General features: G+C 38.1%; 1 protein-coding gene across 1 annotated transcript in view; it reads right to left on the reverse strand.

Moving 5' to 3' along the window:
- Positions 1 to 18209, reverse strand: part of LOC134528880 (uncharacterized) — a 530965-nt gene that overhangs the window by 322912 nt on the left and 189844 nt on the right. Inside the window, exon 18 of the mRNA XM_063362546.1 lies at positions 5997 to 6272. Within this exon, the coding sequence (XP_063218616.1) occupies positions 5997 to 6272 (276 nt within the window). The remainder of the gene's footprint in view (positions 1 to 5996; positions 6273 to 18209) is intronic.

Below are 18209 nucleotides of genomic sequence, written 5' to 3' on the forward strand. Positions count from 1 at the left end.
TAAAAGGTTACAGTTTCTTGTGAAGATATCGTTTGCCCTTACGATAAATAAATCACAGGGACAAACTTTTTCGATTGTTGGCATCGACCTAAGAAAAGAGTGCTTCTCTCATGGGCAGTTATATGTTGTCCTTTCTCGAGTAGGATCTCCTGAAAATCAATATGTTTTGTTATCACCTACAAATACCACTGCCAACATAGTGTACAGTGAAGCTTTAAGGCAAAAGTTTTGTAAAATAAAAGTAAGAACCAATAGAATTAAATAAAGCTTTAAAATAAAAATACAGAAATGTAAAAATTACAATGACTTAGAAAAACTCTTTAAAATAAATACACACGCCTAGAACAACAACAAAAAATAAAAAAATTAAAAAACAACAAAAAATATTAATAAAAAACTTAGGAAATTTAATTAGGTAGGATCAGATAAAAATGTAAAACGTTGTAAAAATGTAAATAAAAAAATACTAAGTAATATGTCTCCCTTAAGATTAAATTAGTTACTTTAATAAAAAAAACGATGAACAAATTCGGATTGTAAGTATACATAGATAATGTGATACTGTGTTTAGAAAAATATAGAAATGAAACAACAAAAAAATATAAATAAAAGGTAAAAATATAAAAAAAAATCATGTCCACCCGTGCGAAGCCGGGACGGGCCGCTAGTAGTGTAGATTATAAAGAGGAAGGAGCCTCCTGCCACGTCAAACGTAAACAAACCTATCATCCATAGATAACCATAGCGCGCGCCGCGAGCATGGCTGTGCCAGGCGACATTCCAACCTCCATGGCAAAACAATTAAAGAGTTTTAAACAGAAGTATGAATAACATGGTCTATCAACTTTTAAAATTTAAAAAGAGGTTATTGTGACATAACGATAATAGTTGGACATATAGTATCGCAAAGTTTTTTGTAGTTATTGGTATGTTCTTTAATATTGTAGGATATACTTTTGTTCTATCATCAATAGTTTCCGCAGCGCATGCGATGTAAGATGTTTTATGGCATTATTTTTACACATTGGGTTACATTACTAATGTTTTAGTAAGGATTCCTTATATTTTCTAGCAATAAATATAGCCTATGTTACTTCGGGTGACTGTAGCTTCCTAATGGTGAAATTTTTTTTTGAAATCGGCACAGTAGTTTTTTAGTTTATTAATTACAAACATACGCACAAAAATACAAATCTTTCCTCTTTATAAAATTAGTGTAGATATATATAAAGCAAGAAAGAATACAAACCAAATTATTGTTCAAAGTTGGCACATATTAAATTTTGACCTTCCATAAAGCAATAAATACCTTCACACACTTAAATTTGCACAGAATTGTTATTACTATTTAGAAAAAGAACAAATAAAATATTCTGTCGAGAAAAACCAACTAAATCTTCTTTTGCCTATAGATCTACTCACAACTCCATTCTCGTGATGCATTCCAGCTAATCTGAACACTTTGAAATCTCTTTTAAGTGTTTTTTTGCAGTCAATAAAACTTTTAATACTAAATATCTTGTTTCATATGGTGTTAACTTTAATGGGTGCCGTCGAAGCACAAGTTTCATTAAAAATTTCTCTATGTGAACAAAGACGATTTCCAGAATTTTATTCTAAGTTTTCAGATCTGCTTCAATGCTTTATTGTAGAGAACCAGATAATAAAACTACAGCTAATTGTTGTAACTACAGCAGTCCCGAATGGAATACAGTATGAAATTGTTGTTTGTTAATTTTATGCTAAACTGTAAGTGAAAAATAAATTCTCAATATCTGCGATTAGTGAATGGACTGAAATTTATTTCGGTGTGTAATTAAGTTATAACAAAAATTACATATCCAAAAACTATAAATCAATTTCCGAGTCTTGAATGCTGAAAACAAATAATGATACAAATTATCTGTTATTCTGAAAATATAAATTTATACATTAGGTAACAATATAATTTTGAAGAAAGTGACATCAGCACCTCCTCCGGCCATACAAACGTTCTAACTCATATATCAGAATACCTTTAAGTGTCGAAATCATTGTAAACATGGGAAAATTGATCGTAATCAAATGTTTGGTCACAATAGTTACGGAAAGATGGTGAGCCATGATGGTCCAGTGAAAGAGACTTCAGAACACAAGCATGTCCAGTGGTAGGTACGTAACAAGGAGCCTTAAAGAAAGAAGGTGAGCCATGATTTTCCAGTGAAAGAGACTTCAGAACACAGGCATGTCCAGTGGTATGTACATAACAAGGAGCCTTAAAGAAAGATATTGAGCCATGATGTTCCAGTGAAAGAGACTTCAGAACACAAGCATGTCCAGTGGTAGGTACGTAACAAGAAGCCTTAAAGAAAGAAGGTGAGCTATGATGTTCCAGTGAAAGAGACTTCAGAACACAAGCATGTCCAGTGGTAGGTACGTAACAAGGAGCCTTAAAGAAAAATGGTAAGCCATGGCGTTCCAGTGAAAGAGACTTCAGAACACAAGCATATCCAGTGGTAGGTACGTAACAAGGAGCCTTAAAGAAAGATGGTGAGCCATGATGTTCCAGTGAAAGAGACTTCAGAACACAAGCATTTCCAGTGGTAGGTACGTAACAAGGAGCCTTAAAGAAAGAAGGTGAGCCATGATTGTCCAGTGAAAGAGACTTCAGAACACACTCATGTCCAGTGGTAGGTACGTAACAAGGAGCCTTAAAGAAAGGTGGTGAGCCGTGTTGTTCCAGTGAAAGAGACTTTAGAACACAAGCAGGTCCAGTGGTAGGTACGTTACAAGGAGCCTTAAAGAAAGAAGGTGAGCCATGATTTTCCAGTGAAAGAGACTTCAGAACACAGGCATGTCCAGTGGTATGTACATAACAAGGAGCCTTAAAGAAAGATATTGAGCCATGATGTTCCAGTGAAAGAGACTTCAGAACACAAGCATGTCCAGTGGTAGGTACGTAACAAGAAGCCTTAAAGAAAGAAGGTGAGCTATGATGTTCCAGTGAAAGAGACTTCAGAACACAAGCATGTCCAGTGGTAGGTACGTAACAAGGAGCCTTAAAGAAAGATGGTAAGCCATGACGTTCCAGTGAAAGAGACTTCAGAACACAAGCATATCCAGTGGTAGGTACGTAACAAGGAGCCTTAAAGAAAGATGGTGAGCCATGATGTTCCAGTGAAAGAGACTTCAGAACACAAGCATTTCCAGTGGTAGGTACGTAACAAGGAGCCTTAAAGAAAGAAGGTGAGCCATGATTGTCCAGTGAAAGAGACTTCAGAACACACTCATGTCCAGTGGTAGGTACGTAACAAGGAGCCTTAAAGAAAGGTGGTGAGCCGTGTTGTTCCAGTGAAAGAGACTTTAGAACACAAGCAGGTCCAGTGGTAGGTACGTTACAAGGAGCCTTAAAGAAAGATGGTGAGCCATGACGTTCCAGTGAAAGAGACTTCAGAACACAAGCATGTCCAGTGGTAGGTACGTAACACGGAGCCTTAAAGAAAGATGGTGAGCCGTGTTGTTCCAGTGAAAGAGACTTCAGAACACAAGCTGGTCCAGTGGTAGGTACGTAACAAGGAGCCTTAAAGAAAGATGTTGAGCTATGATGTTCCAGTGAAAGAGACTTCAGAACACAAGCATGTCCAGTGTTAGGTACGTAACAAGGAGCCTTAACGAAAGATGGTGAGCCGTGTTGTTCCAGTGAAAGAGACTTCAGAACTCAAGCATATCCAGTGGTAGGTACGTAACAAGGAGCCTTAAAGAAAGCGTATCCAGGAATATTCCACGGGTCGGCTGATCTATGGGTAAGATAGTGAAAGTGGCTATAAGACACCCTTACATATTTACCCGCAGACTATGTCGAAGTACGTGAAATCAAGCATCTGGTGCTGGTCTAAGTCTCAAAGACACAATGTGCACTAACCAGTGAGACAGTTGACCGTAAAGTATATGTTATCAAGCACTTGATGCTGCTTCATGTACAATTTGAAGCATTAGAGGCAACGAAAGAGACTAAAAAACATAAACGTACTTAGCAACGAGACAGATGGCCTCGAAGCAGACGATGTCAAGCACCATGATGCTTGTTTATGTACAATCTGGGCCGTCATTGTCAACACAAGAGACTCGAAGACACAAGCGACCACGGTCAGATGGATAGGTCTGGCAACTTTTCATACTTTACTTTGGCGTGTTTTGTTTACTTAGGGCCGGTTTCACCAAGCAGGTTTAACTTTGTTACAAAACGAGATTTACAAAACTAGATGAAGTATAATCGTAAGTTTAATTACGACGTGTGTTTCACCATCGTTACACAAGTTTAAATTAATCGAGATTTCTAAAACTCGATTTATAAATGCCTTCCACATAAAAAAACCCATTACCTAGCGAATATACCCTAATATCTGTCGGAGATACCCGAATATGTATTTTTTTCTTCTTCATGTAGATGCAGCTTTTGGCCGAGCGTAATTTATGGTGGCCGCATCAACCTAAAAAAAATGTTTTTTATTTTTTTGAAAAATTAGTAATACCGTGGAAATTGTTATATCGCATATAAACACGATTGGCAATGGTGCAGTTTCAGCTGTAATTAAAGAAAAGCGACAAAGAAGTCGAAATCTTTCGCCATATGAGAAGACAGATTTGTTAGATCAGTCTCTGTGCAGACTGTTTCGACAGACGGAAATGGGTTCTGAAGTCCACTTCATCATAGTTTTCAAAATAATTACTCCTTTCGCGAATTGTACGAGGTCGACGCAAGGGAATAAAATCATCTCCATCCGAATCTTCTTCAAATATATATCATTGTAAGCTGCTCGAGCCATTTGTTTACATACGTTAAGCGAGATTAGCTGCGCAAACTGGATGAACTTGGCCAGTTAATATAAAATCTCGCTTTACTCTGGAAAATCGAGATTACCCACGTGGTGAAACGCAGAATCGACTAAACGAGTTTATATTGAAACTAATCGAGATTAATTTGCTTAAACTAAGTTGGTGAAACCGGCCCTTAGTGAAGTTCGTGGTAGCTTGGGAACTAACGGCGCTTGTAGAAGTGGAACCCATCATTAATATTGTGTTAAATGAGAGTTTCGTATATAATATTACATTATTCCTAATTCCGTCTAAATTTTTGAAATGTTTTCCCAGATAACTATTTTTACATTCGTTTGGGTGCTTGGCATAATCTGTACCAATGCCTTAAAATTCTCCCGCATTTGTCAGTTAAGTTGAAGTGGTAAGAGAGAATGCCTCGCTCTTATAAGGCCTAGTTGCAATGAAGGTTACAGCTTAAAACCGTCAAGTTTTTTTTCTTTTTTATTCTTACCTAACGACCCGTTAAAAAGAAGAAAAAAATAGCAAGTAGCAATACCAGGAAAATTAATAGTTGAAATCTTACTTATATTTTAAAAAACAATTACTAGTTTAAAAATTACATTTGAAAGAATGACACTTGCTTGAAGATTAAAATGCATAGTAAACGAATATTCTTGATTTAAATACGCAATTAACATTTAAAACATGCTTTCTTTTGGCAGATTTGAGTTTGTTTGAGTGTCGCATTCCCAAAACTCCAACTTTTAACTGACAATCGCAGTAAAGTTACGAATTATTGCCATTATTTTAAACCCTATAACGCTCCCAAAAAAAGAGGGGGGGGGGGGTTTGTCTGTAAAGTCGGTTTACGGACGATAATGTTACGTGATAAAGTCAAATCAATTTTTTTAAATTGTTGCTTTTAAAGAGCCCGCTTTAACCTGTTTGATATTATAGAAGATTTTCTCGCACGGTGGTTGGCCGGTTCTTGTACGCACGGCTCAGGTGGACCGTGACGAGTCATGCTTTTTCGTTCGTGCAGCTGGGGTTCATCTATTTATAAGACGTTATCACGTAAAAAAAAATTAAAATCCTAAACTGTAACCGAAGTTTAAAACTGAACAAACTTTTAAAAATGGGAAACTCCCGTGTAAGACAATGTCGGGTGACGGCGGGCAGTGAGCGGAGCGGTGACCCACCGGCGAGACAGACGGCCTCGAAGAAGGCGATGCCCGGCACCTGGCGCAGGTCGATGGGCAGGCTGGGGTGTCCGCCCGGCCGCGCCTGCACCGCCTCGCACTCGTTGCGGTTGTAGTCGAGGTTGAAGCCGCTGCAGAGCGGGTCGGCGCGGCACAGCTGCGCGCACTTGACCGTGATGCCGGGCGCCAGCTCGCTCGCCAGCCGGTACGACCGCTGGCCCTGCAGCTCGTAGCCGGTCATCTTCTCGAACTCCGGCCGGCAGCCCGCTGCCCCGTCTGCGGACCACGCAGTCCTCGCCGGTACAGCTTGAGGCCAGCTTGAATTAGGCTTTCACTGCCGCAAGCTTGCAGCTTCCTGCTGGGTCTTAGCCAGGATTTGGTGAAGTAAAACCGTTAAAATATTTCTAAACTTAAAACTCAGGGAACAGCAGACCTTTAGAATTCTGACTTTTACACGTCGAAATTTAAGTAATGATTTTGCTTGAGGAAAGAAAACTGAACATGATATATTTTGGCTTTTATTAATTTGTTTTAGACACTTTTTTCTTATGTCAATTGTTTGCTGTTTAAGTTAAAAAAAAATTATAAACACATTCATTAATGTATTTAATACATGAAACATACATATAAAGTTTGTATGAAAGACAAGCTTTCAACTAACACGTGTGCAAACCGGCATTAAATATAGACTTCCTGCAAACAATTACTGCCGCTTCTGTGTTGTGGGAGGAAATGCTAGTAGTATGTAATAGTTCCTCCGGGCGCAGGCTTTAAGGCTGTGGAGCCGATGAGTCATCCGCCATCTTGGATTGTGACGTCACGGTGGCCATCTTGGATAACCTTGACCTTTGACCTTCAAAATTAGCAAAATTTGCCAAAATTAGCTAAAATTAGCCCAAAATTCCACAAAATTTCTAGTTTTTTGGAAAAAAATTCCGCCAAAAAATCTCAAAAAATTTGGTAATTCAAAAATTAGGATTTCGAAAAACCTCAAAAGTCTTTTTACCTAAGAAAGAACTAAAAATCCTAAAAGCAGCTTAAAAGTTCTAAGAGCTAGCCGCTTTAAGACGCCGAGGTCATGACCTTGAAAATTAGGATGCCATAGCAGCCATTTTGAATTAGGATGTCACTGTTGCAATTTCCGTTATGGCTGCCATATTGAAAATCTTTATTTATTATCCGATTTTAATGGAAAAAATGTGATATTTATAAAAAATTCAATTAATAAAAATTTAATAAAAAATTTAAAAACATACATTTACGACATGGAGCTCGGAATCCTCGGTTCGAACCCGTTAAGGGCAAAAAAAAAATAAAAATGGCTACCAATCCTTCCTCCACAGAAGCCACTGGCAGACTGACCCCCCACCACTTATGTCAAAATATATATCGTCACGTAGTATGACGTCATGCCCGCCATCTTGAAAATCCACAATTTTAATGCTAGAAAATCGGGAAAAATTTAAAAAATATATAAAAAGTATAAACTAAATTTTAATAAAAAAATCTTAAAAACTTCGTTGCACTTTTCGTTACGGCCGCCATCTTGTAAAACCGAATTTTTTATGAAAGACATTCGGAAAAAATTTCAAAAATTATAAAGAAATTTTAATAATCACATTTCAATAAAATACTATTTAAAAACGTACTTACGCCTTGAAGTCCTTGGTTCGAACCTGGTAAAAGCAAAAATAAAAAATGTCGATAGATCCTTCTTCCATGGAAGCCACCTGTCAACTGGCCTCCCATCACCAATACCAAGGTATATATCATCAGCTTGTATGACGTGCCCATCATCTTGTTTTCGTCTGCTAGAGGCCACCATCTTGTTTTCAGCTATAATAGTGTGCTGATGCCATGTTAGTGTAATTTTTACACACTAGAGTGCAGTATTAATTTATTATAACGGAGGCATCCGCCATCTTGTCATTTGGGTGCCATCTTGATATTGTGTAATTACTTAGCTAAAAATTCGGGAAAAAATCCAAAATTCACCAAAAAAATCTGCAATAAATATACTAATTGATCCGATCAGTCCCAGTCCTCGGTTCGATCTCTGGACGAAGCTAAAAATAAATTTAATTAAAATACCAGAAAAGTGTCAGGTTCGAGGAATAATACACAGCAAGTTCTTTTACAAACATAATATTTTTTACATAATTTCGATTCTACTACAGGGACACTTACAAAAGATAGCAATCTTATAAAAATTTAGCCCTGCATAGGCGTGAAATGACTAATTCTTACCTTCAATCGGGTTATACTAGACAGAGACCAACAAAAACATTTACAGACATATTCATCCTCTTCTTGACAGAGTTTCTGGATACCGTGTATAACTGTTTGCTTCACATCGTCAGAACTGTTAATTACTGCAGCCGATGTCTTGAATGCACACTTCTTCACTTTGTCATCGAACGGATATGGCTTTCCATATATACAGTCCAACCACAAGTTATATTTCAAAGGTACGTTTTTTGCCACGTCTTCAGTAAACTGATTGATTGTGTTCTGTCTGATATCGTCAAGAAAATTACAAATGTATTTTGACTCACTAAAAGTATTTATATAATAATAGTCTTTCAATGTTCCGCGAAATGCAGACTGCGACAAGTAGAAGCCAATATCATTCACCTGTAGAGCACCGAAAACAGTCTTGGGTTTAGTTTCATGTCCAGACGTCATACCAATCGGCTGCTGCTCATCTGTTTTTTTGCCTGTACGCTCACGAGTCTTCAACGTAAACCGAGGAGACGAAATTTCTGCAGGTAATTCATCAGTAGGCACACGGACTTTACCGTTGCATTTTTTTCGCATGTCGTCGCAAACTATCAATAGGTGTAAACCAAGCATGACATTCATCGCAGTGAAACGTTATAAGAGAAGGATTCTTCTTGCATTTACTCCGTTCATGTCTTCGTGCTACTTGGGAAAATGCGAACGACATATTGCAGTAACTGCAATGATACCGTGCTGATGAAGACGAGCCTTTCAGACCCGGTCCAGATGTCGATGTTACTGCAATTGTATCATTTCCAGGCATACTCTAATGCACATCGATGCATCGTGGTTGTATAAAAACCTTTACTTTCTGCCGCGTAGCAGGACCATGTGCGTTTTCATATTATCTTTTCTGGAAAACCGCTTGTAAAATTTCTCACAAACAAACATTCTACGATAAAGGTTCTTGGCACATTCTCTCTTCTCGTGTCGTCGAGAAATTCTGACATTTGAGAAAATCTTGTCGCAGTTTCAGCACCGATGTTGTTTATTGTTGTCGAATCACCAGACATTGAAGTCTCCATCGAGGGCGAAACGTCGTCCAACGTGGGTGGTTTCCTGCGCAGCCAGCTCTGTAGTCATTAAGCTCTCTTCTGTTGGTGGTACCACGACTGTTGGAGTCTCCTCTAATGTTGACGTCGTCGTTGCGAACGGGATCTGCTCCTTCTTCGTCGCCGCTGACGTCAGGGTTCCCGTAGACGATGGTATAACGTCCATAGAGTTCGCAGTTAATGACAGTAAAGATGCCATCGAGTTCGCAAGAACAGGTAATTACGCGACTTATGCACCAGAAGAAACAAACTAGGTGATCCTTGCACCGTCGACGACAGTAACAAACCGAGCGGTCTACTGTCTAGGACTCGCTTATATACATGCACCCGATGGAATAATACGCTTGTCAAATCATGAACCATTTACTATAATACAAGAAACAAAACGACATTTAAAAAAGAGGAAGATATGATCGGAAATAAATTCGATGCGGTGTGATACGTTCTTGTCTCATGAATTCGATCCAACCAACATAAGCTGGCCTCCAACAGCTCCGAAAATCCAAAGCTACAATGCTCCAACAGCTCTAAAGCTCCAAATCTCCAATGCTACAACAGCTCTAAAGCTCCAAATCACCAATGCTCCAAATACTCCAACAGCTCCAATAGCTCAAAATCTCCAACGACTCCAAAGCTCCAATGCTCCAACAGCTCCAAATGCTCAATCGGCTAAAATGCTGAATCATCTCCAAAGCTCCAACAGCTACAAAGTTCCAACAGCTCCAACAGCTCCAAAGCTTCAGAGCTCCAACAGCTCCAATAGCTCCAAAGCTCCAATGCTCCAACAGCTCCAAATTATCCAAAGCTCCAACAGCTCCAAATGCTCCAACAGCTCCAAATCTTCAAAGCTCCAACAGCTCCAAATGATCCAACAGCTCAAAAGCTCCAACAGCTACAAAAGCTTCAATGCTCCAATGCTACAATGCTTCAATGCTAAAATGCTACAATGCTACAATGCAACAATGCTCCAACAGCTCCAACAGCTCCAACAGCTCCAAAGCTCCAATGCTGCAATGCTTCAACAGCTCTAAATGCTCCATAGCTTCATAGCTCCAAAGCTTAAACAGCTCCAACAGCTCCAATGCTCCAATGCTACAATGCTACAATACTCCAACAGCTCCAAATGCTTTAACATCTCCAAATGCTCCAAAGCTCCAGCAGCTCCAACAGCTCCAAAGCTCCAACAGCTCTAAAACTCCAATGCTCCAACAGCTCCAAATGCTCCAACAGCTCCAAATGCTCCAAAGCTCCAAAGCTCCAACAGCTCAAAAGCTCCAAAAGCTCCAAAAGCTTCAATGCTCCAATGCTACAATGCTCCAACAGCTCCAAAAGCTCCAACAGCCCCAAATCTCCAACGACTCCAAAGCTCCAATGCTCCAACAGCTCCAAATACTGAATCAACTCCAAATCTCCAACAGCTCCAAAGCTCCAAAGTTCCATTACTTACAAATGCTTCAGCTGTCTATGGCTCCAACAATCAATTATGTCTAAAGTATTTGACTCCAAATAGTCTTAGGCCTTGCGCTATTTGACTAAAAGACCAAGAGGCTACGAAGTTACGATACTACAGAACTGCATGTATACATGAGTACTTGACTACGAAGCTACACGTCTACAAGCCTCCAATTGCCGCATCTGTCTTCGACGGAATTTTCTCTTTGGATCCAACTCCTCCAACAGCATTATGTTATAAGATTACAAGGCTTCTTGGTTACGAAGCTACAAGTTTACGAGGCTCCAAGGCATGATGACTACGCGACTACGATTCATGAGGTTACGAGACTGAGAGGCTACATGACTACGAAAGCTTCCGGAACACAAGGTTACGTGATTTCGAGGCTACAGGACTACGAGGCACCCAGGAAACACATGGCTACGTGGCTACGAGACAACTTTGCTCTAACAGACTAAAATAGCTCCAGTCAGCGTTAAGAATTAATTTATCTCATGCAAAATAACTTGTTACAAGTAGTCCCGATTATTGGCATGAGATATCGTCACGTGTTGTGTTGAGTCATTATTTATTAATTTATTTATTTTATGTGGGAAGCAGGATGCTCACTGACGTTCGCAATAGAAGGATGGCTTCGCTAGACACCAAGGACAGGGTAGTTCGTCCATTGTGATAGTGTTTTTCATCCGTCTTATCACATATTATCGGACTGAGTAATGATTTTTTTAAATTCCACCTGATAAAAATATTACAAGTACTGATTTAGTAGCAGAAATTCACAATTTAATTGCAACTCCGGATAAAATGGCATGTCTCAGTAGGTCGACAATCCTTCATGCATAGATCGGTTTCTCAGAAATAACCAGAAGCACTTGGAGAAACTACGGGAATAATCAGGAGCACACGGAGAAAACGATCGAAATATTGACAAGAATTATCGGGAGCACACTAAGAAAACCATAAAAATATTGACAATAATAATCGGGAGCACACGGAGAAAACCATAAAAATATTGACAAGAATAATCGGGAGCACATGGAGAAAACCATCATAATATTGACAAGAATAATCGGGAGAACACTGTGAAAACCATCTTAATATTAACAAGAATAATCGGGAGCACACGGAGAAAACCATCAAACGTTTTACATAATAACAGAAAATCATAGAAAAAATTTATAATAAAAATTAAAAAAAGTGAAAAAATTACAAAAAAATTCTGGCTTGTGCTAGAACTCTATCCTTTTTCTACAAATGAGAAGTTCACAAGTATGCAGAATTTTTTTGTAATTTTTTCTATTTTTTAATTAAATTTTTATTATGAATTTTTTTGTCATTTTCTGTTGTTATGTTAAACGTGTGATGGTTTTCTCCGTGTGCTCCCGATTATTCTTGTCAATATTATGATGTTTTTCTCCGTGTGCTCCAGTTTATTCTCGTTAATATTTTGATGGTTTTCTCCGTGTGCTTCTGATTATTCCTGTGGTTTCTCCAAGTGCTTCCGGTTATTTCTGAGAAACCGATCTCTGCATGAAGGATTGTTTACCTAATGAGACATGCCATTTAATCCAGAGTTGCAATTAAATTGTGAATGTCTGCTACTAAATCAGCACTTGTAATATCTTTATCAGGCGGAATGTAAAAAAAAAATCATTACTCAGTCCGAAAATATGTAAAAAGACGGATGAGAAACACTATCACGAAGGAATAACCTCCTTGTCCTTGGTGTCTAGCGAAGCCATCCTTCTTTTGCGATCGTTAGTGAGTATCCCGCATCCCACATAAAAAAAACTTAATTATGACTCAACAGAACACGTGACGGCATCTCATGCTAATAATCGGGACTACTTGTAACAAGTTCTTTTGTATGAGATAACTTAACTCTCGTCGCTGACTGTAGCTATTGTAGCCAGTTGGAGCCATGTATCCTTGAAGCCTCGTAGCCATTTGTTGTGTCTCACAACCTTTTTTTATCATTTAAAATTAAAAATTAAACATCCATTCCTCAATCAAATAATATGCCATGAAACAACTAAGAAGCACTAACATGCAAGACGAACTTCCTTCTCCTTGTTGTTTAGCGAAGCCTTCCTTCTTTTGCGATCGTTAGTGAGCATCCTACATCTCACATGAAAGAACTAAATGATATTTACCTGCAAGCAACTCGTGGCGTTATCTGTTGCAAGAATCGGGACTACTTGCCACAAGTTCTTTTGCATGAGATAATTTAACTCTTGCTGATGAAATATTTAAATATTCTATTTAATTAATGGATCTAATTTAAAACTCTCAGTTTGCATCTGCCATTAGTCTCAGCAACTAATATGAATCATAATTTGGTGTCTGTCGCTGTATCGAAAGGACACAGGAGTAAATTTTGCAGCAAACAATTTATCTTGAGAAAGAATGGAAGACTACACGAGAAGAATGACTGTGTTATGAATCCACTACGCAACATGATAAGTTGTGTTCGATGTAGCAAGTTGTTTACGCGAAGAGAGTGCTTAAAAAGAAATGACAGTACTTGTAACGCCAAACCTGCGTACAAGCTAGAGGACAACGATGTATCTACTAGCCTAAAGATGAGTGATCTGCATTACGACAATAATTTTCCTTGTCTTGGAAGAGATTATGTTCGTGGCTCTTCCGATCTCGACAAATAACTTAAATTGAAGGACGTTGATGATTTATGGAAGAATGAAGACAATGGAAGAATCCTTAACGTGAAAAGTGAGATTACATTCAAGTTGAATTCAAGTAGATCATTCTTACTTTGTAAAAATGATGGACTCCTAAAAAGGAAGCATGAAGACGATGAAGAAACTTCGACATAATCGATATCTAAATCTTACGGTAATCTGGGTGAAAACTATGCCTTCTACCGTGATGGCTATAGTGACTGAGGCTGTTGAAAATGGCATAGACCGTGAAGAAGCACCTAAAGCTGACAAGATCGAAGACTGTGACGGTGTCCGGAGACCGAAACGATGGAAACGTCGCGTTTGTAATTAATAAATCTGATAAAGCTTATTATGATCACTTGGACGATAGTGATATTAAAAGTATTTTTAATAAACATGCAAGGAAGATGGCAGCAGAAGATATTGATTACACATCATGGAAAGATCCAAACATATTGGTTGACCGGCTATGACTTCTACATGGCTAGCTTTGTGCAGGAAACTATTCGTGCATCAAAGAAATATCCTTCATACTCAAAGAACTGAGGGAAGCTAGCTACAAACAATAACGGCATGTTTTATTTGCATTTGTATAATGTTGAGAAATAAATTAAATTTAGTTCTCGTAACACAGCTTCCCTTTTTTATTGTGTTTCCAAATGCGCGTCCTTTTCATTAAATGTGTTTCCTTTGGTTGATTGTGCTTCCTTTTGGTTTATTGTTTTTCCTCTATGTCGAATGTGCTTCCGATTGTGCGTCCTTTTTTGTTGATTATGCTTCCAAATGTTCTACCTTTATGATGGGATTCTTGGTCCTCTTGTAAGCATAAAACATATTACGTTGGTTTAATTGAATATAATTAGCTGGCGATGAAAAAGGTCCTGAGGTTCGGAAATGACTGGTCTATACGTTTGACATTGTTTATGACCCGGTCTCGTGGTCCGAAGATGTTTGGTCTATATGTATGTATGGCTTTGTACATAAACGTTTAAGAGGTTATTCTAAGTATCGAAAATCTAGACTTTCATGTTAGGCTTATCGACAATGTATTTAATTCGTTGGACAGGTATATTGTATTGAGTTGATTTTCGTAGAGTGAATGATAATTAAACCCCACGAAAGGTAATGGAAACCAGATTATAAAATTTATTTAATTTTTAGTTACACTTGACACTGGTCAAGAATCGAACCGAGGACAAGAATCCATCGATTCAATATGTAAATTAATGAGTGAATTTTTCGGTGGATTTTGGAATGATTTCCCGAATTTCTAGGTAAAAAAATACAAATTTTCAAGATGGCGGTTTTAATGGCTTACTGGAGGTTGGTAGTAGAGTATTTTAAGCCTCTTTTAGGATTTTGAACATGATTTATTTAAGTTATTATTTTTTACATAAAATTAAATTTTTTGTATCGGCCAGGTATTGAACCATGAACAGGAATCGATTGAATCAATAAGTATATTAATTGAAAATTTATTTAATGAATTTTGGAATTTTTCCCGAATTTCTAGCTAAATAATTACAAATTTCCAAGATGGCACCCAAATGATAAGATGGTGGGTGTCAGAGAAATAATAAATGATTACTGCACTCTAGCGGGTAAAACCTAAACAAGAAGTGATGGTAATGCACTCTATCAGACAAGTACACAGACACAAGATGGAGTCCTCCAGCAGATGAAAACAAGATGGTAACAATGTCCTCTAGCAGGTAATATATGTTAACTATCGTTCCTGGTAGCGAGCACTGAACACAAATAGTGGATCTAAGATGTTTGTCAAGATCATGCTCAAATTTCAAGGTCAAGACAAAGTTCAAGGTCAAGGTAAAATTTCAAGGTCAAGGTCAAAGTTCAAGGTCAAGGTCAAAGTTCAAGGTCAAGGTCAAAGTTCAATGCCAACAGTCGAGGTCAAAGGTATGGTGAACAAAAATTATACTAACATGGCATCTGGCCTCCAGCAGACGAAGACAAGATGGCGGTCATGACGTCATACCAGCTGACGATATATACCTTGGTATTGGTGGTGGGAGGTCAGTCTGTAGGTGGCTTTCGTGGAAGAAGGATCTGATGTTTTTATTTTTTGCTCTTACCAGTTTTGAACCAAGGACGGGAATCGATCTAATCAATTAATAATTAATAAGTTATTTTTTAAAATGAATTTTGAACTTTTTGTCATTAAAATCGGATAATAAACAAAGATGTTCAAGATGGCGTCCGTACGATAATTGCAACAGTTACGTCTTAATACAAGATGGCGGTTCTGTCTCAAACATGTGATGCTATTATTACTTCAAATTTAAAAAAAAAATTACAAGTCCGAATATGCATGTTATTTTTATATATACCTTATTTAATTCTCAGTCTGGTAAATGTCTCGATGGCCGTGCGGTTAAGGCTTATTAGGCCCTCGGCTACGAGGATAAATTTTCGATGCTAACACATCTGTTGGTCGTTTCCAGAAACATAGGGCAAGAATGAGAAAAAAGTTCAACTTTTGCCTGTAGGATAGCGCTGCCTCCGTCGACCCTTTCCTCCTCCCCACCTCCCACCCCTCCCGTTTCTTATCTTTATCTTTGACACCATTCTCTCGTGTTCACAGCCGATTATCAGAAATGACGCTGGGCTCGCCCCCTCCCTGGTTGTCACCCTCTCCGTTGTTGCCAAACTGCAGACGGAGCGATAGAGTTGGAGTGCAGTATACGGCATTTTCGGTTCTGTCAAAATGCCTAAGTGGCGCAAAGGTGTTACGAAAGGGCGAAAACGTTCAAAACGCTCTTTATTGACGTGACAACGTCTAATAAATCGATGGACGCCGGCTGCACGCACAAAAATTGTCCCTAACGCACATTGTCCCGTTACGCTGTGTCCCGTTACGCTCATTGTGCGCTTGCGCCGCATATATCTCTCTTCCACTCGATTGGAACAACCATCGATTTGACTTTTTCGAGGCACATTAAACTTGAAACACTCCCATTCGTTTCCTACTTTTCCTATCATCGTCCTATCCTTAACAGAATAACACAGATTGGAAGAAGTTAAATAGCTAACATGTATAAAAGTTATAGTTAGTATAATCTCTTCGTTTAAGTAATAAACATATTTGAATTAATGAGTGCAAATAAAAGTAAATTTATCAATTAAATTGTAGATTTCATTTCACTCCTTCTTTGTATGAATACAAAATAGTGATCATTCAATAACAATGTTTCAATTTTATTCATAACACTATGCAATCATTTCATCAATGTTTTGTTATGACGTCACGTTAAACTATCGTCCGTAAACCGACTTTACAGACAACCAACTTTTTTTTATCAATGAAATGAATAACGGTGTTAAAAGTAAGAAATCGTTGGCAAATTTGGTACAGACATCAAAAGTGGAGAAACACGAGCGAGTTAAAGCAACACCTATTATTAAAAACAGTTAGACAAATGGGTAAAGGTCTCAGGAACATTGTAATTAAATGTTTCTTAATGCCTAACGAAAAAGACACATTTCCGTAGAAAAATCACATATCTAAAATTTCGACTAATAAGTAGGGCCATGAAGTTCGCGAAAAAATTCGAATGCCCATTAGACCGCAAAAAGGTATGCCCACGCCAACGGTTTCCTCCTTGTGACTGGTGGCCGCTTGCAAAAGAAGACAGTCCTATTTCACCATGTAGATCAGAACGCTTTTTCTCCCGCACTGGATAGCTGTGATTCATGTATGTACGAAACTGAACCAGTCACGAAACATAGACAATACTAGTGTTTTAACTCTCAGCTAGTTTTTGATTGTAAGTGTGTTAGCAACTAAGGCCGGAATTACAATAGCTCGTCCATCCGTCATCCGTCTGTCAATTACGTGACCTGCACCCAATAAGATGGACTGAAAAATGTCATTCACTCGTCCGTCTAAACCTTGGTAACGTTATACTTTCAACGGGTGAACTGATGAAACTATAACCTCCTAATGTCTTTAAGGTGTTTGCATATAAAATATTATATGAAGATGTATAAAGTTTGTTTAATTGTTTAGCTGATTCCAAAATCATTTCTTAGCTTACGTTTAGACACATTTCTAAAGCTCTTTTTTGAAACAAAAATGGTCTAAGTCACGGAAGTATTATAATTACGTATGGTAACTCTGTAAATGTGAAAATACATACCGAAAAAAAACACTCTGAGTTTAATGAGTTTCAAGTACTTACTTTATATAATTGTTTAAGTAATATAATTACATATGATAATTTTTTCCCCCAAATTGTTAAGTTTTCTCAACAGTTGTCAGCATTGACATGGAGAAATATTATGACGGACGAGCGGAGTGTTGTATATCGCCAGCCGACCCCGTAGCGTAGTCGGATGCACACTGGCTTATGGTGGGAGAGGTTCTGGGTTCGAGTCCCGGGTAAGGCATGGGAGTAAAATTGAGACTTATTCAAAATTTACACTTGCGATAAAAGATGATAAAAAAGAATACTGAAATTGATATTTCTGGCTAAACGGATACCGCTCAAGGCCAAAATCCAAGCAGTGAATGAAGTGAAGTTGTATATCGTTTGGCGGCTGACGGACGAATGGATGACGCTCGGATGCGACGGGCTGTTGTAATTCAGGCTTTACAATTCAAGTGTAACAGAACAGAATTAAATCTTTATATATAAAAATCTCGTGTTACGATGTTTGTCCGGGCTAATTTCCGAAACTACTGCATTTATTTTAATAAAATTTCGCACAAATATTTGTAACTTTGTCC

Source organism: Bacillus rossius, chromosome 2, assembly GCF_032445375.1.
Source record: "Bacillus rossius redtenbacheri isolate Brsri chromosome 2, Brsri_v3, whole genome shotgun sequence".
Lineage (NCBI taxonomy): Eukaryota > Metazoa > Arthropoda > Insecta > Phasmatodea > Bacillidae > Bacillus > Bacillus rossius.